Raw genomic sequence first — 27,414 nt, 5'->3', positions numbered from 1 at the left:
GGAGGTATAACCACTTACAACAAGTAAGCTTCAGGACTGAATAGGGTCTGGAGGAGAGAGCAATATAGGCACTGGTCCCAGACTTGCGTTCAGGTGTGTCCTTGTCCAAGATCTTGGTCAGGCCTCATTTGGAATACTCAGTTTTGGTCTCCTTGCATAGTGGGTCATATTGAGGTTTTGGCAAAGGTGCAGAGCAGGGTGACTGGCACTTAATTCCAGTATGAAGCACCTTTTCCATGATAGGGTAAAAGAATTGGAGAATCTCCATTTAAGAGAAGCATAGGCTTCGTGTAGATCTGAATGAGGATTATAAGGTGATAAAGGGAATCAATAGTGTTCCAGCTAATAGTTTGACCCGTAAATAGTTTAGGGAGGAAAGGCGGTTAACGGTATTCAGTCAATGTCAGGCCCAGATTGAGGTTAGATGTCAGAACATTCACCCCCTGGAGCCAGCTGTCATCTCTTGTTGTTGTTGCAGACTTGCTGAATTCCTTCAAGCGAGGGCTGGACCCCTTTTCTGGTTGGGATGGATATCACCCCTTATCATTAGGGAATTCAAGGCCAGAGTGATCTCCTGGACTAGCTTACGGGAGCCAGAGAGGAATTTTCCAGATTCTTTCCCTCCAAATTGGCCTGAGTTTTAAACTGTTTTTTCACCCTTTCCAGGCGATCACATGGCTTTGAGTGGCAGAGGAGGTATATATATTCATTAGGGTTTGGTTATTGTGTTGGATAGGCTGTGTAGGATAGAGGATCGTAGTGCTCATTATTGTTGGTATGGCCGCATGATCGTAAATACCAAATTTACATTTGTCCCACACCAGCTACAGTTCCATTCTCCCAGCACTCCTCTAGCAGACACCAACCTTGCACTTATTGCAGTCTCCACTTGCCCCAATGCAAAGAAGGAATTACATTTATATAGCACCTTTCGTAACCCCAGGATGTCACGATGCTTTACGGCCAATGAAGTACTTTTGAAATAGTCAATCGTAGAAAATGCTGTAGTAGATCCAGTTTGCGCAGAGCAGTGAGAAGATGACATAACCTGTTCTCAAATTTACAGTACAGAAGGAGGCCATTCGGCCCATCGAGTCTTCACCAGCCCTTGGAAAGAGCACCCCACTTAAGCCCATGCCTCCACTCTATCCCCATACCCCAGCAACGCCACCCAACCTTTTGGACGCTGAGGGGCAATTTAGCATGGCCAACCCACCTAACCCATACATTTTTGGACTATGGGAGGAAACCAGAGCACCCGGAGGAAACCCACGCAGACGCAGGGAGAAAGTGCAAACTCCACACAGACAGTCACACAAGGCCAGAATTGAACCCAGGACCAGTGGCTAAACACTGTGCCACCATGCCGTGGTGCAGAGTAAAGCCTTCTCTAGATTGCTTATTTCAACGCTTCTCCTTGTGGCATGGTAAGCAGAGTAAAGCTTCCTTTGCACTGCCCCATCAAGCAGCCCTATGTATTTGCAGCTTAGTTTGATGAAGAGTAAAGCTTCCTCTGCACTTGTATAGTCGGAACATTCCCAGGATGAGTCTTGCATGGTTAGCAACATGGTTAGTTTTGCTCCATCATCTCGTATCTGCTGCATCTAGGCGATGTTTTTCTAATTGCCTCTGATAGATGCCTTAGGCCATGCAGGATGACGTTGCCAATCTAGTGCCTTTTGTCTGTGGACCCATGGTCACTCGGAGTACATTGTGATTGTCCCAAACTCAATACGCCTTGGACAGTAACAGAGTAAACTTTGATCCTTGGTGTCGCTGTTCAAGGTGCCGTGTCCATTCCATCTGTGGATCCTTTGTTTTGAGGAAAACATTCATTGGAAGTACTGAGTTGCTGAGAAATGATTGAATGTGAGGACAATATTGCTCTTTATGGTTGGGGAAATTGGTTGAACACCAGGCAACACACCTGGTGTTGCTGTGAGCTGTCCTGAGCACCACACCTTGGGAAGGATATATGTGTCTTGGAAGGAGTGCAGTGAAGGTTTTCCAGGATGAGACCAAGGGCTAGATTCTCAGGAGATATTGTAGAACTAAAGAAGAAGAAAATAAATCTTTATTGTCACAAGTAGGCTTACATTAACACTGCAATGAAGTGACTGTGAAAAGCCCCTAGTCGCCACATTCTGGTGCCTGTTCGGGTACACCAAGGGAGAATTCAGAATTCTCAGCTGGTACGGGAATCAAACCCATGCTGCTGCCCTTGTTCTGCATCACAAACCAGCTGTCTAGCCCACTGAGCTAAACCAGCCCCTCAGGATTGTGAATCAGGACAAATCAGGATTGTGTTCCCTGGAATTTAGAAGGCCTTGGGTGATTGTGAGGTTTGCACATTCTCCTCATGTCTGTGTGGGTTTCCTCTGGTTGCTCCCGTTTCCCCCCACAGTCCAAAGATGTGCAGGTTGGGTGGATTGGCTTTGATCAATGTGTGGGGTTATGGTGCTCTCCCACCCTACGTAGGGTGCTGTTTCGCAGGGTCACTCGAGACTCGATGGGCTAAATGGCCGCCTTCTGCACTGTAGAGATTCCATGATTCTATTCTATGATTTAAGGAAAGATTTGATCAAAGTTTCCAACTTTGGCAACCGATAGAGTAGATGGAAAGAAACTATTTCCATTGATTACCCCCTCATCCTACAACAGTGGAGGGCAACTTGCAGCCGTAGGGTCACATGCAGCCCATCTGGTTTTTGAGTGCAGCCCACAAAACATTTTGTTGATCATTGCCTACATGAGAGTTGCCGCATTCCTCTGATTTCGATCCGCGTAGTCTTATTCCTAGCGGTATGATTGAAGGGATAAGGGAGGGCGAGCGAAATGAGGTGCATCCGGATTGCTTACAACATTGATTGTGAGAGCCATGTGCTCCCTCTGTCAAAAGTGTAAATATTTATTTTATTTTAACCATTTGAAGTTGATGATGTTTCTATAAATATGTAAATGATTAAGCATTTTCTATAACGCATTATGAACTATTCTGAGTGCGCTCGATCTATTTAATCTTATTCATGGGGCCATAGTTAGTGAACCAGCCCAATTTCAACCTTGTGGCTCACGGGTGAAGGAGGAACACTCACTCTCCTAGGTTGCCCATCACTGCCCAACACTCTCCATCGAGATTAGGGCTGTATTTTCCAGGAGTGAAATTAGTAAATGCTTCTACACTCTTCTGCAAGTAGCAACCAATGCTAGATCAATTATTAATTTCAGAAATATTGAATATGGGATTGATAGGTTTTAATTAGCCAGAGATATTACAGAGTATGGAGAAAATAAAGGTCAACGGAGTTGGGTTGTGGATCAACAATGATGTAATTGAAAGGCAGAACTGGCTTGAGGGACTGAATGGCCTACTCCTGTTCCTATTGCATTAAGGAAGTTTCAGTTTTCTAACTGCCTACTAATACTCTGGCATGGCCTTGTGCCACTTACATTGAGCATCACTTTCAACTTCCTGTGAAACTCCCGCAACAGCTACACAATGCCTGGGAAAGCTTTGTTGAATTTGGATATTAAGTATGTTCCTTTAACCATAGGCTGTTGTCCGCTCTGCACTATTGACCACTTATGCTTTATCTGTTGCCAAGTATGCAAAACAACTCTGGACTGAGGTGAGAGTAGAGAAAGGAAAGAATTCCACCGCCATTTTCCAAATGACACTTTTAAACAAAGCTTCTGCTCCACTTTAACAGGGAATCCAGTCCAGGATTTTACACTAACCCCTCTAGGATTTCTTTGTCTTGATTGCTGTGCAAACTGCTCACAATTGCTTTAACTTTCCATTCATAGACTGTATTAAAACAGCCTCAGATGTTTGATTTATCTTTGAAGAATGCTGGCCCACGTTAAATCTAGTTACTGCAATTGCCTCTTTAATCAGAACACCTTGTTTACTCTTCCTTTAATTCTTCTGAGCATTACCTTAGTCTTTGTTCACTTAACTCTAGACTTCTTGGACACTTCTCTTCATTTCTCTAGTTTCCTTAACTAGCTGGACTTCAGATTTCCGGCATCTGTTTTCTTAGCCGTCACTTCTTAGTATGGCTTTTCTTCTAGCAAAGCTAGGATGTTCCCTCTTTTACCTTCTAAAACCAACTGCTTCTAATCGAGCTGTGAGAGCTGCCTTCTCTCTCACTATCTATCTCCAACTGCAATAAAATTAGCTACACTAAAACTTAAAAGTTTCTCCACCTTGCAAGGCCCTAGTTGCTAAGCAACACCCACATACCTCTGCTAGCCTATTCTTCATGCCATAGCCCTCTCTAAGCATAATAGAAACACAGTTGGAACTTAACAAACCCCTACACATACATCTTTGTCCAGTATGAATCTAATTATAGGTGTTATCCTTCCAGGCACAGAAACATTAAATTAAACCCACTTAACAGTATGCATTATTTCTAATGTTTACCAATACAGATGTAAATCCCTTTAAAACTACCCTTGTTTTCCTAATATGTGGTTCTTTTCAAGTTCTCAAAATTAATGAACGGTCCACAATTTTCAATATAAGCAATTAGGAGATTTTATTTAGACCTGTAGGAAAGCTGAGAAAATGTTATTGTGCTATAAGAGAGGGGGTATTTAACCAGAGAACAATTTTGGATAAATATCGAGAAGTAAAGTGGTCAGCACGGTAGCACGGTGGTTAGCACAGTTGCTTCACAGCTCCAGGGTCCCAGGTTCGATTCCCGGCTTGGGTCACTGTCTGTGCAGAGTCTGTACGTTCTCCCCGTGTCTGCGTGGGTTTCCTTCGGGTGCCCCGGTTTCCTCCCACAGTCCAAATATGTGCAGGTTAGGTGGATTGGCCATGATAGATTGTCCTTAGTGTTCAAAAAGGTTAGTTGGGGTTACTGGGTTACGAGGATATGGTAGAAGCACAGGCTTAAATAGGGTGTTCTTTCCAAGAGCCGGTGCAGACTCGATGGGTCGAATTGCCTCCTTCTGCACTGTAAATTCTATGATTCTAAACAATAGCATTTACATATGCTTCATAGACTGTGGAGAAAGTGTTTGATTGTAAGTAATAGACTTCTTAAGTAATAGACGTATTGCTGAAATTTGACATTGACAGTAAAGATCTGAGATTTATTCAGAAACTATATTGGAATCAAAGAGCGAGCATCAGGCTAGAATAATAATAACTTTTTATTGTCACAAGTATGAAGTTACTGTGAAAAGCCCCTAGTCGTCACATTCCGCCGCCTGTTTGGGTAAGCTGGCATGGGAATTGACTGCTGGCCTTGTTCTGCATCACAAACCAGCTGTCTAGCCCACTGAGCTAAACCAGCCCTCAGGTGGACATATTCAGATATGTTTCAAATGAAGAGTAAGAAAAGACTGTAAAAAATTATTCAGAGCATTAATAATAGATACACTTCCAGGGGTAAAGATTGGAGGCAAGAACCGAACAAACTTGCAGAATCAGAAGAGGCCATACAAAACATTGTAGATCAAGTAAATCCTTGAGGTTTAGAATATGGATAGAGTGTGAGCACCAAAAAGACAAAAATAATGGTAGTTAGAAGGAATTAATTGGAATAAACTAGACTGAAGCTTGAAGAGTATGGTGCCACACTGGAACAAGGAGATACTTTGATGATTTAGGACAATATATAACCGAAGCTGGTAGATGTGATACAGAAGTTAAAAGAGGGATAATGATTCACAGCTCCAGGGTCCCAGGTTTGATTCCTGGCTTGGGTCACTGTCTGTGCAGAGTGTGCATGTTTCCAATCCGTGTCTACGTGAGTTTCCTCCGGATACTCGGGTTTCCTCTGGGTGCTCAGGTTTCCTCCTACAAGTCCAAAGATGTGCAGGTTGGGTAGATTGGCCATGATAAATAGTGTTCAAAAAGGTTAGTTGGGGTTACGGGGATATGGTGGAAGCGTGGGCTTAAGTAGGGTTCTCTTTCTCAGGGCCGGTGCAGACTTGATGGGCCGAATGGCCGTCTTCTGCACTGTAAATTCAATGATAGTCAAAAGGCTGTGTTTTTAAAAAAATATATATTTTATTAAAGTTTTCAAACACAATTTTTTTTCCCCCTTACAAATCAACAAAAACGGTAACATGATAACTGATAGATAACATTGTTTAAACAAAATAGTGAACTAACAAAATAACACGAAAAAGTGCTCCCCCCCCCCCCCCCCCCCCCCCCCCCGCCCCTTCACCCCATCTAGAACAAAAACAATTTACCTCCCTCCCCTCTGGGCTGCTGCTGGCTATCTATTTTCCCCCTAACGTTCCGCTAGATAGTCGAGGAACGGTTGCCACCGCCTGGTGAACCCCTGAGCCGATCCTCTCAGCGCAAACTTCATCCGTTCCAGTTTTATGAACCCTGCCATATCGTTTATCCAGGCCTCCACGCTGGGGGGGGGTTTCGCTTCCTTCCACATGAGTAAAATCCTTCGCCGGGCTACTAGGGACGCAAAGGCCACAATATCGGCCGCTTTCGCCTCCTGCATTCCCGGCTCATCCGCTACCCCAAATATAGCTAACCCCCAGCTTGGCTTGACCCGGACCTTCACCACCTTCGAGATCACTCCCGCCACTCCCCTCCAATACTCCTCCAGTGCCGGACACGACCAAAACATATGTGTGTGGTTCGCCGGGCTTCCCCCGCACCTGTCCTCCACTCCGAAGGACCTGCTCAACCTCGCTCCCGTTATATGTGCTCTATGTAGCACCTTAAATTGGATCAGGCTAAGCCTGGCACACGAGGAAGAGGAATTTACCCTACTTAGGGCATCAGCCCACAAACCCTTCTCAATCTCCTCCCCAAGCTCCTCTTCCCATTTTCCTTTCAGTTCTTCTACCAGCTCCTCGCCCTCTTCTCTCATCTCCCAGTATATTTCGGACACTTTGCCCTCCCCGACCCACACCTCCGAAAGCACTCTATCCTGGATCCCCTGTGTCAGGAGCAGCGGAAATTCCCTCACCTGTCTCGTGAACGCCCTCACCTGCATATACCTAAAGATGTTCCCCGGAGGCAGCTCGTACTTTTCCTCACGCGCTCCCAAGCTCGCAAACGTCCCATCTATAAATAAGTCTCCCACTCTCCTAATTCCTGCCCAGTGCCAGCTCTGGAACCCTCCGTCCAACCTCCCTGGGGCAAACCTATGGTTGTTCCTGATCGGGGACCACACCTCGGCTCCCAACACACCCCTCTGTCGCCTCCATTGCCCCCAGATACTTAGTGTTACCGCCACCACTGGGTTTGTGGTAAACCTTTTCGGGGAGAGCGGTAGTGGCGCCGTCACCAGCGCTTTTAAGCTCGTTCCTTTACAGGACGCCATCTCAAGCCTTTTCCACGCCGCCCCCTCTCCCTCTATCATGCACTTACGGATCATCGCCACATTGGCGGCCCAGTAATAGTCGCCCAAATTCGGCAACGCCAGTCCCCCTCTGTCCCTGCTACGTTGCAGGAACCCCCTCCTTACCCTCGGGGCCTTCCCTGCCCACACGAAGCTCATGATGCTCCTGTCTATTTTCTTGAAAAAGGCCTTGGTGATCAATATAGGGAGACATTGAAACACAAATAGGAACCTCGGAAGGGCCATCATCTTAATCGCCTGCACTCTGCCCGCCAGTGACAGCAGCTGCATATCCCACCTTTTGAAATCCTCTTCCATTTGCTCCACCAGCCGAGTCAGATTGAGTCTGTGTAAGGTTCCCCAGCTCCTGGCTATCTGAATCCCCAGGTATCGGAAGTTTCTTTCCACTCTCCTTAGCGGCAGGCCATCTATCCCTCTACTCTGGTCCCCAGGGTGTATTACGAAAAGCTCGCTCTTTCCCATGTTAAGCTTATATCCCGAGAAATCTCCAAACTCCCTCAATATCTGCATAAGCTCTGTCATCCCCCCCCCCCCCACTGGATCCGCCACATACAGCAGTAGGTCATCTGCGTAGAGTGACACTCGGTGTTCCTCTCCCCCTCTAACCACCCCTCTCCATTTCCTGGAGTCTCTCAGCGCTATGGCCAGTGGTTCAATTGCCAGCGCGAACAGTAATGGGGACAGAGGGCACCCCTGTCTTGTTCCCCTATGTAATCGAAAATACTCCAATCTTTGCCGATTTGTGACTACACTTGCCATTGGGGCCCCAGAGAGAAGTTTAACCCAGCTGACAAACCCCTCCCCAAACCCAAACCTCCTCAGCACCTCCCATAAATACTCCCACTCTACCCTATCAAATGCCTTCTCTGCATCCATTGCCGCCACTATCTCTGCCTCCCTCTCTGCTGGGGGCATCATTATCACCCCCAATAGCCGGCGCACGTTGACATTCAATTGTCTCCCCTTAATGAACCCTGTCTGATCTTCGTGCACCACCCCCGGGACACAATCCTCTATCCTCATTGTCAGCACTTTTGCCAACAACTTGGCGTCCACATTCAGGAGCGAGATAAGCCTATAAGACCCGCATTGCAGCGGGTCTTTATCTCGTTTCAGGATTAGTGATATCGTCGCCTCCGACATTGTCAGGGGTAGGGTCCCCCCCTTCTCTGGCCTCGTTGAAGGTTCTTACCAGCAGCGGGGCCAACAAATCCATGTATTTCCTGTAAAATTCCACCGGGAACCCATCAGGTCCCGGGGCCTTCCCTGCCTGCATGTTCCCCAGCCCTTTGGTCACCTCGTCCACCCCAATTGGCGCCCCCAGGCCTGCCACCTCCTGCTCCTCCACCCTTGGGAACCTTAGTTGGTCCAGAAACTGCTGCATCCCCTCTTTTCCCTCCGGGGGTTGGGACCTATATAACCTCTCATAAAAGGTCTTAAACACCTCATTTACCTTCCCTGCTCTCCGCACCGTGGTTCCCGTTTCATCCCTAACTCCCCCTATTTCCCTCGCCGCTGTCCTCTTTCGAAGCTGGTGGGCCAACAGGCGACTCGCCTTTTCCCCATATTCATATCTCATCCCCTGTGCCTTCCTCCACTGTGCCTCTGCCTTCCCTGTGGTCAGCAGGTCAAACTCCGTCTGGAGCCTTCGCCTCGCCCTATATAGTCCTTCGTCCGGGGCCTCCGCATATCTTTTATCCACACTCAAAATCTCCCCCAGTAACCTTTCCCTCTCTTTGGCCTCTGTTTTCCCCTTGTGAGCCCTGATGGAGATCAACTCTCCCCTGACCACCGCCTTCAGCGCTTCCTATACTACCCCCACTCGGACCTTCCCATCATCATTGGCCTCCAGGTACCTTTCGATACATCCCCGCACCCTTCCGCAGACTCCCTCATCTGCCAGTAATCCCACATCCAGTCGCCAGAGTGGACGCTGTTCCCTCTCCTCTCCTAGTTCCAGATCCACCCATTGTGGGGCATGGTCTTAAACAGCTATGGCCGAGTACTCCGTTCCTTCCCCCCTCGAAATCAGTGACCTTCCCAAAATGAAGAAATCTATCCGGGAGTATACCTTATGGACATGGGAGAAAAAGGAGAACTCTTTGGCCAGCGGCCTAGCAAATCTCCACGGATCCACTCCCCCCATTTAGTCCATAAACCCCTTAAGCACCTTGGCCGCTGCCGGCCTTCTTCCGGTCCTGAATCTAGATCTATCTAACCCTGGGTCTAGCACGGTGTTGAAATCCCCCCCCCCCCCCCCCCCCCATTACCAGGTTTCCCTACCTCCAGGTCCGGGATACGTCCCAGCATCCGCTTCATAAATCCCGCATCATCCCAGTTCGGGGCACGAGCTCCATTCCCTGCAGTCTGCCACTCACCATCACATATCTGCCCCCGCTGTCCGCTACAATGTTCCTAGCCTCGAACGACACCCGTTTCCCCACCAATATGGCCACCCCTCTATTCTTTGCGTCCAGCCCTGAGTGGAACACCTGTCCCACCCATCCTTTCCTTAACCTAACCTGGTCCGCCACCTTCAGATGCGTCTCTTGAAGCATGGCCACGTCTGCCTTCAGTCCTTTTAAGTGCGTGAACACTCGGGCCCTCTTAATCGGCCCATTTAGGCCTCTCACGTTCCACGTGATCAGCCGGACTGGGGGGCTGCCCGCCCCCCTCCCCTGTCGACTAGCCATCACCCTCTCTGGGCCAGTCCCACGTCCCGGTCCTGCGCACCCACCCGTCCCCCAGGCGGCGCATTCCCGCCTCGACCACCTTTTCTCTTACCAGCTCCCTTTCGATCTCAGCAGCAGCAACCCAGTTGTACCCCCCTCCCTCCCCCTCCCCGCTAGATCCCCATCTAGCATGGTTACTCCCCCCATATTGCTTCCGAAAGTCAGCTGACTTCAACTGACCCCGGCTTCTCCCGCTCTCTCCTTGACCCCCCCCCGTGTGAGGAACTCCCATCCTCCTTGCGCCTATCTTCCCGCCGTCATCTCTCTCGCGCGGGAAAAGAAAAAGAAACCCCGCGCTTTCTAGGACCATCCCGCCCCCCCCATGGCGCAGCTCCCCCTACAGCCCCGTTCCCATTCCCCATCCCCCGCCTGTGTCTCTTTTTCCCCCTCACCAGCGCCCACATTTCTCAGTGTGTCCCCCCATCCACAATTTATACCTCTATACATCAGCATTGTCGTTTCCCCTCCAACATCAGTCCCTCAGTTCTGGTCCAGTTTCTCTTTTTGAATGAAGGTCCATGCTTCTTCCGACGTTTCAAAATAGTAAATCGCGCCGGCTGCAACATCCCGAACTTTACTTTCTTCTTATGCAGCACCTCCTTGGCTCGATTGAAACTCGCCCTCCTTCTCGCCACCTCCGCACTCCAGTCCTGATACACTCGTATCACCGCATTCTCCCATCTGCTACTTTGTACCTTCTTGGCCCATCTCAGAACAACCTCTCTGTCATTGAAGCGGTGAAATCGCACGACCATCGCCCTAGGTGGTTCTCCAGCCTTTGGTCTCCTCGCAGGGACCCGGTGGGCCCCTTCCACTTCCAAGGGGCCCGAGGGGGCCTCCGCTCCCATTAGCGAACGTAGCATCGTGCTCGCATAAGCCCCGCCGTCAGCTCCTTCCACTCCCTCGGGGAGACCTAGGATCCGGAGGTTCTTTCTCCTTGATCTATTTTCCAGGACTTCAATTCTTTCGATGCACTTCTTATGAAGCGCCTCGTGCGTCTGCATTTTGACCGCTAGGCCCAGGATCTCGTCCTCGTTGTCAGTTACCTTCTGCTCCACCACACGGAGCTCTATCTCCTGGGCCTTTTGTGTCTCTTTAAGCCCCTCGATTGCCTGTAGCATCGGGGACCAGCACCTCCTTTTTTAACAGCTCCACACACCGTCTTAAAAATTCATCCTGGTCCGGTCCCCATGTCGCCTGGGCTCCCTCCGACGCCATCTTGTTCCTTGCTGCCGCTGCCCTCGAGGATCCTCCGTATTGTGGCCGCCGCCGCCGATCTTTTTCTTTCCCACTGGGGGGTCTCCCTGTTGCTTCACCCCACACCGGGTTTCGTCGCAAAAAATTTCCCGTTGGGGCTCTTAAAAGAGCCCGAAGGTCCGTCAAAGCTGGAGCCGCCGAAACGTGCGGCTTAGCTGGTCATCGCCGCAACCGGAAGTCAAAAGGCTGTGTTAACAACCAGAAAACTCAAGCTTGTAACAAGGGGAAAAAAGAAAACCCATAAGATGTGACATTCTATTATTATAATTATTCTATCCACTTCTTGTATGGCTCAGAAACCTGAGTAATAAGTAAATAGCCGTTTGATCAGCGCTAAAAGGCTACAGAGATCTCCCCTGGAATGAAAAGAGTAAAGCAGCAGAAAGGCATAGCTAGATGACGGGCATCACCGAGTGGTTGCAGCTACAGAGGATGTGTGAGGATGGCAGAAGACAGACTGGTGCACCATACGATAACAACCGAGCCTCTGGCGGGAGTTGCTCCAAACAGCAGCCGCATGTTCTCTCAGGTCTTTTTTTTTTAAAAAAAATATGTTTATTCAGGTTTTTCAATAAATTTTTAGAAAACTCTCCAAAAAGGAAAGAAAATATACATACGAAAAGTGAAAAGGGAGGCCTTACGCCATCCCCTCCAACAACTTAACCCACTAAACATTAAACTATCCAACAAACTGAAAGAAAAAAATGAGGCAAACGCCCCTTACAATAATAAAAACGAGCCAAACCCTACCCCTTCTCCCCCCTGGGTTGCTGCTACTCTTGACCTCCACCTAATGTTCTGCGAGAAAGTCTAGGAACGGTTGCCACCGCCTGGAGAACCCCTGCACAGACCCTCGCAAGGCAAACTTTATCCTCTCCAACTTGATGAGCCCTGCCATGTCATTAATCCAAGCCTCCACGCTTGGGGGTTTCGCATCCCTCCACATTAATAAGATCCTCCTCCGGGCTACCAAGGACGCAAAGGCCAGAACTCCGGCCTCTTTCGGCTCCTGTACTCCCGGCTCATCTGATACCCTGAATATTGCTATCCCCCAGCTCGGTTTTACCCGAGTATCCAAGACTTTGGACAGAGCCTTGGCAAAGCCCTTCCAGAACCCCCTCTAGCGCTGGGCATGCCCAGAACATATGGGCGTGATTTGCTGGGGTCCCCAAGCACCTCACGCATCTGTCCTCCACCCCAAAAAACTTGAACATCCTCGCCCTTGTCACATGTGCCCTGTGAACCACTTTGAACTGGATCAGGCTCAGTCTGGCACAAGACGAGGAGGAGTTAACCTTAACCAGGGCCTCCATCCACAAGCCCTCATCCAGTTCCTCACCCAGCTCCTCCTCCCACTTGCCCTTCAGCTCCTCCACCGAGACTTCCTCCGCCTCCTGCAGCTCCTGATAGATCGCCGAGACCTTGGCCTTTCCCACCCATACACCCGAGGTCACCCTGTCCTGAATCCTCCGTGCGGGGAGCAGCGGAAATTCCCTTACCTGCCTTCTCACAAACGCCCTCACCTGCATGTACTTAAAAGCGTTTCCGGGGGTAGCCCAAATTTCTCCTCCAGCGCCCCCAGGCTAGCAAAAGCCCCATCGATAAATAGGTCCCCCATCCTTTTAATTTCCGCCCGATGCGAGCTCAGGAATCCGCCATCTATCCTGCCCGGTGCAATCCTATGATTATTCCGTATTGGGGACCAAATTGAGGCCCCCAACTCACCCCTGTGCAGTCTCCACTGCCCCCAGATCCTCAGAGTCGGCGCCACCACCGGGCTCGTGGTGTACCGTGTCGGCGGTAGCGGCAAAGGTGCCGTCACCAACACTCCCAAACTAGTGCCCACGCATGACACCGCCTCTAATCTTTTCCACGTCGCCCCCTCTCTCTCCATTACCCATTTCCGAATCATTGCCACATTGGCTGCCCAGTAGTAACTGCCCAGGTTCGGTAGCGCCAGCCCACCCCTGTCCCGACTACGCTCCAGAAACAACCTCTTGACCCTCGGGGTCTTACTTGCCCATACAAACCCTATAATGCTCCTGCTTACTCGCTTAAAAACGGCCTTGGGGATGAGGATGGGCAGGCACTGGAACACAAACAGGAACCTAGGGAGGACTGTCATCTTAACGGACTGCATGCTGCCTGCCAGGGAGAGTGGCAACACGTCCCATCCCCTAAAGTCTTCCTCCATCTCGTCCACCAACCGTGCCAAATTAAGCTTATGCAGGGCCCCCCAACTCCTGGCCACCTGGATACCCAAATACCGGAAACTCCTCTCCACCCTCTTAAGCGGCAGCTCCTCCAGCCCCCTCTCCTGGCCCCTCTCATGCACCACAAAGAGCTCACTCTTCCCCACGTTAAGCTTGTAGCCTGAAAAGTCCCCAAACTCCCTAAGGATCTGCATGACCTCTACCATCCCCTCCACTGGATCTGCGATGTACATGACTTATACAGGTTCCCATCAAAATCCCTGAATACCTCGTTTATTTTAGCCGAACTTGCACCATGTTCCCCCCTCCATCCCTGAATCCTCCAATTTCCCTCGTCGCCTCCCTCTTGCGTAGCTGCTGCGCCAGGATCCGGCTCGCATTCTCGCCATATTCGTATACTGCCCCCTGCACCTTCCTCCACTGGGTCTCAGCTTTCCCCGTGGTCAACAAGTCAAATTCTGTTTGGAGGCTCCGTCGCTCCTTCAGCAGCCCCTCTTCAGGGGAATCCGCATACCTCCTATCCACCCTTAATATCTCCCCCACCAACCTCTCCCTCTCCAACTTCTCTTCTCCCTGTGAGCCCTGATTGAGATGAACTCTCCCCTAACCACTGCTTTCAGAGCCTCCCAAACCACCTCAACTGGAACTTCCCCATTATCATTGGCCTCTATGTATCTCTGAATGCACCCCGGATCCGCCCACAAACCTCCTCATCTGCCAACAGTCCCACGTCCAAGCGCCACAACGGGCTCTGGTCCCTTTCCTCCCCCAACCCCAACTCCACCCAGTGCGGGGCATGGTCCGAAATCGCTATGGCCGAATATTCCGTTCCCTCCACTCTTGAAATCAGTCCCCCCCCCCCATTATCAGGCTCCCCGCATCCAGATCCGGGATCCGACTCAGCATGCGCTTCATGAACCCTGCATCGTCCCAATTTGGGGCATACACATTCACCAGCACCACCTGGGTCCCCTGCAGCATACCACTCACCATTACATATCGACCCCCATTATCAGCCACAATGTTCAGCGCCTCGAACGACACCCGCTTACTCACCAAGATTGCCACCCCTCTATTCTTCGCATCCAGCCCCGAATGGAAAAACCTGCCCCACCCCATCCCTTTCTTAGCCTGATCTGATCCACCACCTTCAAATGCGTCTCCTGCAACATAGCGACGTCTGCCCTCAGTCCATTTAAGTGTGTGAACACCCGGGCCCTCTTGACCGGCCCGTTCAGGCCCCTCACGTTCCATGTGATCAGCCGGATCGGAGGACTGCCCCCCTGCCGACTTGCCATCTCCTTCCTTAGGCCAGCCACGTGCCCACCCCTTCCGCACTCTCCAGTCCCCCAGGCAGAGGACCCCTGCCCCAACTCCCCCTCTTGCCTCCAGCCCCCCTTCGGTCAATGCAGAAGCAACCCAGTTCTCTTTCTCCCCCCCCCCCCCGCTAGAAAACTACCTAGCCCCCTTGCTCCCCCCATTGAACTCCCGTAAGTCTGCTGACCCCAGCCGCTCCCGCCTCTACCAACGACCCCCGTTTAGATTCCCAGTCAAAGTCCCCACCCTCCCCCTTCAAATCGATACGGACACCCCTCCGGTACTGCCCCTCCCGTTGGGCCACGCCATCCCTCTAGCGCGGGAAAAAAGCCCGCGATTTTCTACCTGGGCCGGCCCCGCCCCCTGTGGCGTAGCCCCTTCCTCCTACAACCTCTCCCAATTCCCGATGACCTAAGGTCTCCCCCCTTCGAAAACGAGAAGCGGCCCCTCGAAAACAGTACTCATGCCCATTAAAACACACATAGCACATCCAATCACCCCTTCCCGCTCCCCAGCTTTCCCAAAACCCACAGCAAATCCATTAGTTCGAGTCCAATTTTTTGTTCTGGGTAAAGGTCCACGCCTCCTCTGGCGTATCGAAATAATGGTGGCGGTCCTGCAAAGTGACCCACAATCGCGCTGGCTGCAACAGCCCAAACTTCACCCCCTTTCGGTGGAGAACCGCCTTGGCCCGGTTGAATCCTGCCCTCTTCTTGGCCAGCTCTGCACTCCAGTCTGGGTAGATGCGGTTCTCCGTATTCTCCCACCTGCTGCTCCGTTCTTTCTTCGCCCATCTCAGGACTCACTCTCTGTCCGTAAAGTGGTGAAACCTCACCACTACGGCCCTTGGCGGCTCATTTGCCTTCGGCCTCCTTGCCAGGGCTCTGTGAGCCCCATCCAGTTCCAGGGGCCTCGGGAAGGCTCCCGCGCCCATTAGCGTATTCAGCATCGTGGCTACATATGCCCCGATGTCGGACCCCTCCACATCTTCAGGTAGACCCAGAATCTGGAGATTCTTCCTCCTCGACGTGTTCCCCAGGTCCTCAAACTTTTCCTGCTACTTTTTATGCAGCGCTTCATGCACCTCCACCTTCACCGCCAAGCCCAGGTCCTCGTCCTCGTTTTCGGAGGCTTTCTGCTACCCCTCTCTAATCGCTGCCCCTTGAGCCTTCTGGGTCTCCACCAGCCTCTCAATCGACGCTTTCATTGGGGCCAGCATCTCTGCTTTCAGCTCCGCTGAACTCCTGCTGCTCCCGCGTCCTTTGCGCCCACGCTGCCTGGTTTCCGCCTGCCGCCATCTTACCTTTTTGTGCCCGTTCTCCTCTCTTCTCCAAGATCCCTTTTTTGACCGCTCCACTCCTGGTCCACTCCATGCAATGCTGGGGGAACCTTACTGCTGCCTTCACACACCGGGAATCGTCTAAGCGCCGCCGGGGCTCCTCAAAAGGGCCCAAAAGTCCGTTCACGGCAGGAGCTGCCGAACGTGCGACCTACCCAGGCATAGCCGCAACCGGAAGTCGTTCTCTCAGGTCTTGACTGCAGAGATTGAATTTCCAGTGGTGAATTCTTATTTAATTTTTTCCCCTTTCCTATTTTTTCCCCTCCTTTTGCAAAGACTCTGACCTGTGCTAGGTTATGGGGCTCCAAAAGCTCTATCTGTCTTTAGCTGCTATTTTTATGTGTTCGTGTATGTGTGTGCATTTATTATTGATTCAGATCTCGGTGTGCAAGATTTGCGAATGACTCAAAACTTGGAAGCATTGTAAACTGTGAAGAGGACAGTGCAGAACTTCAAAAGGAATTGGGCAAGTTGGTGGAGTAGGGAGATAGGTGACAAATGAAGTTCAATGCGGAGAACGAATGCATTTAGAACCTTAGAATTCCTACAGTGCTGAAGGAGGCCATTCAGCCCATCGAGTCTACACCGACCCTCTGAAAGAGCACTCTGCCTAGGCCCATTCGCCCGTCTATCCCCATAACCCCACCTAACCAGCACATCTTTGGACTGTGGGAGGAAACTGGATCACCCGGAGGAAACTCATACAGATACGGGGAGAACGTGCAAACTCCACACAGACAGTCACCCAAGGCTGGAAGAGAACCCGGGTCCCTAGCGATGTGAGGCAGCAGTGCTAACCACTTTGCCACCCTATTTTGGTAGAAAGAACGTTGAGAGACAATACAAAATAAGGGGTACATTCTAAAGTGGTGCAGGAGCAGAGGGACCTGCGTGTATATGTGCACAGATCATTGAAGGTGTCAGGGCAGGTGGAGAGAGCAGTTAATAAAGCATATAGTATTCTGGGCTTTATTAATGGGGGCATAGTGTACAACAGCAAGTAGATTATGCTGAACCTATACAAGACACTACTTAGACCTCAGTAGGAACATTGTTTACCATTCTTGATGCCACACTATAGGAAAAATATGAATGTATTGGAAAGAGGGCAGAAGAGCTTCAAAAGAATGGTATCGGGGACGATAAGCTTCAGTTATGAGGATAGATTGGAGAGGTTGGGACTGTTTTCCTCGGAGAGAAGACTAAGAGGACAATTGATAGAGATATTCAAAACTATGAGGGTCTGAATGGAGTAGATAGGGAGAAACTGTTCCTGTTTGTAAAAGGATCAAGTTCGAGAGGTCACAGATTTAAAGTTGTAAAAGGATCAAGAACGAGAGAGCAGAGATTTAAAGTGATTTGCAAATGTGATGTGAGGAAAAACATTTTCACAAAACGAGTTGTTCTGGTCTGGAATGCACTGCTTGGAAGTGTGGTGCAGGCAGGTTCAATCAAGGTATTCAAGAGGGCATTAGATGGTTACTTGAATAGAAACAATGGGCAGGGATACAGGGGAAATGCAGGGGAATGGCACTAAGTCATAGCTCATTTGGAGAGCTGGTGCAGCCACGATGGGCCAAATGGCCTCCTTCTGCGCTTTAACAATTCTGTAATACTGAGGGCTGGTCGACATTATCGTTTTAAAAAATTGTATGTTTGCCCCTAGCTTCTGACCCGTCGTCACCCGCAGTGGAAGAGGGAGATGAGGAGGATGAAGTGGATATGAACCTGGAAGAGGCAGAGAATGGGACTGCTGGAAAAATGCGCAGTCCCAGGGGGACCCTGCTCACTCGCCGTGGGATTACACTGCGCGTGCTTCTCAAAGACCGAGTCATCCAGCCAGGAGAAGGCCTGCTCTCCATTCACTATTTAGTAAGAAAACATCCTAGCTTAAGTAAACCTATGATGTGTCAACCCCACCCACCTCCCCCTCACCCACATTCGCTCCCTGCTTCGCCCGAGGCTCTTGGCTCTCGGGGTACCATTCCACAGGGTTGGCCACCCTCTGCTGTCTCATGCAGGCTTTCGTTCCACGCTTGAACTTGGAACACGAGTGTCTAAGGTTTCTTTTGTTTGGGGGCCATTTAGTTGTGTATCTCAGAGCCTCAGGAGTCGCATTTAATGTTTGAATCCATGTTTTCATTAACTTGCATGTACCTTTAATCTGTCAATGCCATTGGATCCTTGTGTTCTGATCTAGGATATATTCACCAAGAAGGCAACAGTACCGCGAAGGGCCTCTTTCAAACTCCAGGTTGATTAAATTCCAACAAGATAAGTGTAACCAGGACATAATTGCTTGATCTTCAAGGGCTCAGCAACCCAGCACCAAACAGTGCCAGTGGGCTATTTGACCATGGTTGCCATCTCACAGCCCTATCCTGTGGATCCATTTTGCAACTTTTTGGTGGTTGCTTTTTGCTACTTTTTTCCTTCCGAGTCCAGGAATATTGAGTCATTCAGCCAATTCAACAGAACCTGAAGTCCAAAGCTAGCAACCCCCCCTATGTCTCTGTTCTATACCGGATAGTACAGAGAATTAGGGAAGCAGCGTTTCTTTTTTTATTTTGTTGTCAGTCTTCTAAAATATTGACGGGATCTTTGGTCATGCTGTTGTTTTCTGTCTACGACCTGTCAACCTTCGATGTTTGCTGTCCTGTTTTTCTCACAGGGTAAGACTTTTGTGGGGGATCTTTTGCCCGACGGGAAGATCCAATGGCAAGAAACCAGCCAGGTTTTCAACTCTCCCAGTGCCTGGGCCACGCATTGCAAGAAACTAGTCAACCCAGCCAAGAAATCTGGCTGTGGCTGGGCGTCTGTGAAGTACAAGGGACAAAAACTGGATCAGTACAAGACCATGTGGCTGAGGAAGCAGCAGCCACCACTGCAAACTGTGGAAATGGTATGGCCCACAATGGAATTTAACACAAAGTATTGTTGGCTTTACACACTGGAGTTTTGTTTTAGGGGGAGACAGTGGCGTAGTGGTAATATCACTGGGCTTGAAATCCAGAGACCCAGGCTAATGATCTGGGGATGCTGTTCAAATCCCACCATGGAAGCTGGTGGAATTTAAATTCAATGAATAAATCCGGACTATAAAGTAATTATCAATTGTTGGGAAATAAAACATCTGGTTCACTCATGTCCTTGACGTGGTTGACTGCCCTCTGAAATGGCCTGGCAAGCCATTCAGTTCCAGGGCAATTAGGAACATGCAACAAATGCTGGCCCAGCCAGCTACAAAAGGAATTGTAGGTTGTCAAATGAGTTAAAGTCCAGCCCAGATCTGAATGAGCGAAAATAACAGAGGGAAGGATTTTTTTCCAAATGTGTTGACTGATCTTCCCCAAGTCTGTGGTGAAAGAAAATTGAGACTTCCGTTTAAAAAAAAAAAGATTAAGGTTAAATATCACCATTCACTATTGAGGTGAGGATGGGGACTGGTAAAAGTGGGTTAGTGCTGTATCTGACCTGGGAGTGACTAATGAGACGTTGCAGAGGGAGTCTCACTGTGTTGTCAACAAGTCGTTGTTTGTATTCATACATTATCCAAGTGTCATGACAAGGAGACAGTAACCTCTGTATTGTTTATTCATAGCAGATGTTGGTTTATTTTTTTCCTGGCATGGCATATGTCAGGAAATTCCAGAATTAGTCAGTATTCCAAATAATGTCAAAAAATCTTTAAATCACATGTATAAAATAGGCTGCTTGAATGGCTGTTGCCAGATTTTGATTCCATTACGAGTGCATCAATGAAGATGTGCATATTGTTGATGGACGTAAGCAAAATTATCAAATCTATCCTTCAAAGAGACATTGCGTCTTGCTTCAAGGCTGGACAGAGCCTGGTGTAGCACCACGTTAGCTAGGCCAAGTGGGTCCATGTTTATTTTGCCATTTGTGATCTCTGCTGACCTCCGTATGCCTGGGTTAGGAGGGGTGGGAAGCAAATTGACCAAACATGTTTTTGATAGCTGTCCACATTTTAGGTGAGGCACTCACTGGTTTCATTTTCGCTACAGAATTTGGCCAGTGAAGGAGAAGATGAGGAAATTCCTGAAGAGGAAGACTTTGAAAACCGTGGGAAGAAGATTCCTAAATCGGATAATCAGCTCAAGAAGGTGGAAGAGAGAAGCAGAAAACTGCAAGCGAAAAGTTCTCGAGACTCTAGCCTGATGGGTACCACGTCGCTTTCATTATCAACTGGCATTATTTTACCCTTGGGTGTAATTGTTGCATGTTTTCCTTTAGGAACACAGGCTGTAGCACGGACTCGTTGGGTATAGTATACACTGTTGAAACTGTAACATTTATAGGATTAGAATGTTTCATTGGCTGAGGGGAGGAGGTGACTACCCTCAAATCCAACATTGTGTCATTATTTTGGCTACGGCGGGTGGGGTGCATTTTCATCTCCCCATTTTTACTCTGTGGTATTGGAAGAGGTTGCATGAAACAGCTGAAGACTGTTCCAGAGATTAGGTCTCCTTGCGATAGCAATGACCAGAATTGCAGACATTGCTGTCCATGTGGCCACAGCAGTGTTTTGTACAGAATTAACTGGGCCCAATTTTAACTCTGGTTGGTTTTCTTTACTACTGCTGCATGCTGTGATGTTTGTTTTGGCTAACTATCCACCAGTCTACTGTGGTGTATTGTGTAACCACAAGCCATTATGCTAAATTCTTCCTGCTTTCCTTTCTTATTACTTCATATTTATCCACATTAAGTGGCATTTGCTGCTCCTCAGCTCAACTTCCCAACCTATCCTGATCCCTGCGTTTCTGGATTGGTTCTGTTTGTTTATTGTTTGAACCCCTTCAGTGTGATGCCAATAGAAAACTTAACTTTCCAAAGCTGGCCAATGACCACACGTTGCTCTCTGCAGACCACAGAAGGTCCCACAGTTGATGAATGGACAGGCTTGTGTGGGAGCGATGGGCTTGACAATAGCATTCGTAATGGGTCTCCCTGTCATTAGTGGGGGCAGCCGCACTGATCCGTGTCACAGGTACTTCAATTCCCTGGGAGTAAGCCCAGAAGACGAGCAGTGGATCTGAGTGGATTGCGATCTCAGTGGCATCTGGAGCAGTGTCCTGATTAGACGCAGTCACTGAAAATACACTGTGGCATGCACATGTAATGGTGGATTCTTGGCCTACACTTATAATATCTATTACAGGGACAGAGTTAGAAGGAAAATGATGAAAATTGCCGGTCAGTTTTTGTAAGGTTTTATGTTTTGGACTCACCGTGTGATACAAGCTGATGTGAATATCCTATTTGAACACAGGCCTGCTCAATGCTGCATGGCCTGCTGGTTGTGTGCAGAATATTCTCTCTTTGTTTTAGGGGAATGTTGCTCCCATCGAATGTTTTCTGATGCAGTGGGTGTTAGCCTGGTAGCATTGATCAGACCTCGTTGAGGTGCACCTTTTGCACTATTGGTTGCCTTGGTGACAGTTGGGGGCAAGTGTGTGGCACAGGCTGCCCTTTATCCTTCAGCTTGACCCTTTTACTGACCTGCTCCAGCCAACGTCCTTCAGAAATAGTCACTGTATGTTGAAGGTGGCAAACTAGCTGGTGAAGTGGCTCTCAATCACTCAAACGACGTTGCTGCTGTATCACCGTGCAAACGGGGATAAGGAGAGTATCATGATATATATATATTTTTTTAATAAACAATTTTATTGAGGTATTTTTGGTGTATAAAAGCAAATAACACATAGTGCAGACAACGACTCCATTCTCGCAAGGACCTGCCTACTGTACACTACCCTAGCCCCCACCCCCCCCCGCGCCGCCTGCTGACGATTAATTCTCCACGAAGAAGCAAAGAAGTCAATGAATGGCTGCCACCTCCGGGCGAACCCCGATAATGAACCTCTCTAGGCGAACTTAAACCTTTTCTAGACGGAGAAAGCTCGCCTTGTCCGATAGCCATGCTTCGGTCTTCGGGGGCTTTGAGTCCCTCCATGCCAACAGTATTCGTCGCCAGGCTACCAGGGAAGCAAAGGCTCAGACGTTGGCCTCCTTCTCCTCCTGGACTCCCGGGTCCTCCGACACCCCAAAGATTGCCACCTCAGGGCTCATTACCACCCCAGTTTTCAAATTCTGGTACATGATGTCCGCGAATCCCTGCCAGTACCCCCCCGAGTTTAGGGCACGACCAGAACATGTGCACGTGATTAGCCGGCCCACCGGCGCATCTGGCACACTTGTCCTCCAGCCCGAAAAATTTACTCACCCTGGCCACCGTCATGTGGGCCCGGTGCATGACCTTAAACTGGATCAGACTGAGCCTAGCACACGTTGCGGTCGTGTTTACTCTGCCCAGAGCGTCTGCCCAAATACCGTCCTCCATCTCCCCCCACGAGCTCCTCTTCCCACTTGAGCTTCAGGCCATCAGTCTGTGTATCCTCTGTTCCCATTAGTTCTTTGTAAATATCTGAGACTCTACCATCACTTACCTCTCCCCGAGAAACTACCCTGTCCTGCCTCCGCTTTGGCGGGAGGCATGGGAAGGACGGCACCAGTCTGTGCACAAAATCCTGCACCAGTAAGTATCTAAAGTCATTCCCTCCCGCCAGCCTGAACTTCACCTCCAACGTCCTCCTGCTCGGAAAGATCCCTTCCAGGAACAGATCACCCACCCTCGTAATCCCCGCCCTCCAAAGCCGCCACCAATAGAGGGCTGGTGGTGTACCGCGACGGCAGGAGCGGCAGAGGCGCCGTAACCAGGGCCGTAAAACTGGTGCCCCTGCACGAAGCAGCCTCCATCCGCTCTCAGACCGACCCCGTGCCCACCATCCATTTCCTTATCATCGCTATGTTGGCCGGCCAGTAGTAGTTGCTAAAGTTCAGCAACGCAAGCGCGCCCCCCCCCCCCCCCCCCCCCCCCCCATGCTCCTTTCGAGCATCACCTTCCTCACCCGCGGGGACTTCCCCGCCCCGACAAATCCCAGGATAATTTTATTCAGCCTCTTAAAGAAGGACCTCGGGATAAAAATGGGGAGACACTGAAATATGAACAAGAATCTCGGGAGAATCGTCATCTTAACAGTCTGCACCCTCCCCGCTAGTGATAGCGAGAGCGCATCCCAACTCCGAACCTCCTCCCTCACTTGTTCCACCAGTCGGGACAGGTTGAGCTTCTGCAACCTGCCCCAGTCCCGTGCCACCTGTATCCCCAAGTATCTAAAGCTTTCTCCTACCAGCCTAACGGCAACCCCTTCAGCCTACTCTCCTGCCCCCTCGCCTGAATTACAAACAACTCGCTCTTAGCCATGTTCAATTTATATCCTGAAAACCGGCCAAATTCCCTCAGGATTTCCATGCTGCCGGCCATCCCCGCCATTGGGTCCGCTACGTATAACAACAGGTCATCCGCGTATAACAAGACTTTATGTTCCACTCCCCGCCCCCCCCCCCCCCCCCCCCCCCCCGGACCAGCTTTTCCAGTCTTTTGAAGCTCTCCAGCGCGAACAGCAGTGGGGAGAGAGGGCAACCCTGTCTTGTCCCGCAGTGTAGTCTGAAGTAATCTGATGTCTTCCTGTTCGTCCTTACACTAGCCTCTGGGGTCTGGTTTAACAGCCTAACCCAGTCAATGAACCCCTCCCCGAACCCAAACCTACCCAGCACCTCCCACAGATAGTCCCACTCGACCCGGTCGAAAGCCTTTTCCGCATCCATAGCTATCACTATCTCTGCCTCCCTGCTCTCCGGGGGCATCATGATCACATTAAGCAGCCTTCTTAGATTGGCCGCCAGTTGCCTACCCTTTACAAACTCAGTTTGGTCCTCCGCAATTACGTCCGATACACAGTCCTCAATTCTAGTCGCCAAATCTTGGCCAGTAACTTAGCGTCTGCGTTGATCAAAGAGATCGTCCTATAAGACCCACAGCCCTCCGGGTCTTTATCCCGTTTCAGAATAAGCGAAATGGTGGCCTGCGACATCGTCGGGTGTAGGACCCCTCTGTCTCTTGCCTTGTTGAAAACCCTGACCAGCCCCACTATCTCAGCAAACATTTTGTAAAACTCCACCGGATACCCATCCGGCCCTGGGGCTTTATCCGACTGCATGACCTTCAGGCCCCCCAGTCCCTCTTCGATCCCAACCAGGGACCCCAGCCCGTCTACCAACCCCCTACCCATTCTTGGGAAGGTCAGTCCGCCCAGGAATCGTCTCATCCCCTCTGGTCCCCTGGGGAGTTCTGAAGTGTACAGCTTGCTATAAAAGTCCCTAAACACCTTGTTCAGCCCTGCTGGGTCCCCCACCAGATTTCCCTGCCCATCCGCTATCCTTCCTATCTCCCTAGCCGCTTCTCTCTTCCTTAGTTGTTGCGCGAGCATTCTGCTGGCCTTTTCTCCGTGCTCATATGTCGCGCCTTTTGCCTTTCTGAGCTGCTCTACAACCTTTCCTGTAGTCAGCACCCCAAACTCGGCCTGCAGCCTCTGTCGTTTCCTGAGTAACTCTGGCCTCGGGGACTCCGCGTAGCTCCTGGGCGTCTGTAAAATGTCTTGAACCAGTCGGTCCGTTTCTGCCCTGTCTGTCCTGTCCCTATGAGCCCGGATTGAGATCAGCTCCCCTCTCACCACTGCCTTCAGTGCCTCCCAGGGCACTGCTGCTGAGACTTCTCCAGTATCATTTACCTGCAGGTAATTCTGCATGCATTTCCTGAGTCTCTCACACACCGCCTCGTCCGCAAGCAATCCAACTTCCAACCTCCATTGTGGACGCTGGAAGCTGTCCTTACAAATCCGTAGGTCTACCCAATGCGGAGCATGGTCCGATATGGTAATTGCCGAATATTCTGCCCCCCACCATCCCGGCCAGCAAGTCCCTACTCATGACAAAGAAATCAATTCGGGAATACACCTTATGGACATGGGAGTATACGAAAACTCCCTCGCCGACGGCCGGCTAAATCTCCACGGATCAGCTCCCCCCCCCCCCCCATTTGCTCCATGAACCCTCTCCGTTATACTGACTCTATACAAGTCAAGGACACCCCCTACAATAGTGCAATTTAGATCAAACAGATAGAGATAAGAAGTACCAGGCACTCTCAGATCTTCCCCTCCACACACAGAAAAAGATTGCAAAAAATTTCCCCGAAACCCCCATCATAACCCGTACCAGCCTCCCCGAACAGGCGCCGGAATGTGGCGACTAGGGGCTTTTCACAGTAACTTCATTTGAAGCCTACTTGTGACAATAAGCGGTTTTCATTTTCATTTTTCATTTTCATAACCCCACCTTTTTAACTATTTTCTTTTTCTATTTTCCCCTACCAAACCTCCAACCAAACAAGAGACCCCAAAAAGGAAACATTTAGGGAAACCACTAAAAAGAACAAGAAAAACACAGCGCAACCAAAATACATCAACCTTAAAAAGGTCGAAAAAAACTAAAAGAACGGACCCAAGCATCTCTCAAAGCGAGAGAGAAACAAAATAGACTTAAAAGTTCTACCATGAGTCCAAGAGCCCTCAGCTCAGAGCCAGTCCTTGCTTCTTAACAAAGTCCATCGCCTCCTCGGGTTCCTCTAAATAGTGGTGCTGGCTCTCATACGTAAACCACAGTCGCGCTGGAAAAAGCAGCCCGAATTTCACCTTGTTCTTGTACAAAATCTCCTTCACCTGCCTGTAGCCTCCCCTCCTCCTAGCCACCTCAGTGCTCAGGTCTTGGTAAACACGCAGGGTGCTATTGTCCCAGGTACAGCTTCATGTGCTCTTGGCCCATTGCAGAACCCGCTCCTTGTCCAGGTACCTGTGGAACCGGACCACCATCGCTCGTGCAGGACCCCCTTGTCGCGGCTGCTTCACCTGAACTCTGTGTGCCCTGTCCACCACCAGCGGGCGAGGGAACACCTCGTTCCCCAGCAGCTTCTGAAACATACCCTCCACATACGCGGCGGCATCCAGCCCCACAGCCCCCTCCGGGAGGCCAACAATTCTTACATTCTGCCGGCGAGATCTGTTGTCCATGTCCTCCAGCCTTTCCAGGAGAATTTTGTGCTGATCCCTCAGCCTCCGAATCTCCACGTCCGCCACCGTTTGAAAGTCTGCTTGCTCCTCCACCGTCTTCTCCAGCTCCTGTAGCGTCTCAGCCTGATCATCCAGCCTTTTTTCCAATCGGTCCATCAACTTCTGGAGCGGCTCCAAATTATCGCACTTCAGAGCTAAAAAGACCTCCTGCATGGCCTGTAGCAGCTGCTCCATTGTAGGCTGGACTGTCGGCGCCTTGCTCTGGACACCGGCCATTGGTCTCTCTCACAGCCTCCACCGTGCCCTTGTTTGACCACTTCTTCTGCTGTTTACGGTCCCTCCGGCTTCTTAAGTCCATACAACTCTGTATGGGTTCAGTGCCTGAGTACTATTGCTTTCCAGTTCCGCACTCCAAGCGCAAAAAAGTCAGGGGAAAAGGTCCAAAAGTCCGACCAAAACGGGAGCCACCAAATGTGCAACCTACTCCCTCATAGTCGCCACCGGAAGTCTCCATAGTCGCCACCGGAAGTCTCATGATATATATTATTGTGATGTCATTTGCGCTTTCATCTTAATTGAGTTATGTTCTCTCACCCTTAAGACAATGGACACAAAGTAAAGAAAGCTGTCAGCAAAGACTTGGGTCCTGTTCAATACTCTGTGATCGGCAGCAGAGACTCAGGAAGGTAGGTATATTTAACCTCCTAGTGATCTGACCTCTTATCTAGTTTGCCGATGATTAGATAATTAGTGGCACAATTGATATTTACACCCTGAAGGCTCGAGTCTCTAGGATACAATTCCACTGTGGCTCTTGGTACCTTAACCAAATGATTAGATTCCTGAGTCTGTATAATGCCTTCAACATTAAAAAAACATCCCAAGGTGCTGTACAGAGGAGAAACAAAGTGGGCATGGAACTTTTCAGAAGAGTTCAAAGAGGTAGTTTGGCTAAATAAACTTTTTAAAGTGTGGAAGGGGAGGTGGGGAAACCAGAAAGGTTTAAGACTGGGAGCTGCTGCGACTGCAGAACATTCTGCCTCGAAAGAAGGTGTGGGGGTGGAAGGAGTTTGCATCTGTGCACAGTGCCATAGCCAAGGTTATCCAATTTTCTGTGTTCACTCTCTGTCCATAATGTACGTTCCAACAAATGGAAGCAGAAATTCTGGTACATTTTCCCTTTCATTAGCCAGGTGTGTTGCA

General features: G+C 49.9%; 1 protein-coding gene across 2 annotated transcripts in view; it reads left to right on the top strand.

Moving 5' to 3' along the window:
• mpnd (MPN domain containing) overlaps positions 1-27,414 on the top strand; it is a 73,971-nt gene that overhangs the window by 5,999 nt on the left and 40,558 nt on the right. For both annotated transcript variants that reach the window (XM_072482737.1, XM_072482738.1), the window contains exons 2-5: positions 17,880-18,085; positions 18,885-19,115; positions 20,242-20,398; positions 26,813-26,897. In XM_072482737.1, coding sequence (XP_072338838.1) covers positions 17,880-18,085; positions 18,885-19,115; positions 20,242-20,398; positions 26,813-26,897 — 679 coding nt within the window. The remainder of the gene's footprint in view (positions 1-17,879; positions 18,086-18,884; positions 19,116-20,241; positions 20,399-26,812; positions 26,898-27,414) is intronic.

Source organism: Scyliorhinus torazame, chromosome 18, assembly GCF_047496885.1.
Source record: "Scyliorhinus torazame isolate Kashiwa2021f chromosome 18, sScyTor2.1, whole genome shotgun sequence".
Lineage (NCBI taxonomy): Eukaryota > Metazoa > Chordata > Chondrichthyes > Carcharhiniformes > Scyliorhinidae > Scyliorhinus > Scyliorhinus torazame.
Note: the sequence above shows the minus strand (reverse complement) of the source record. Positions and strands in the feature narration are given on the sequence as shown.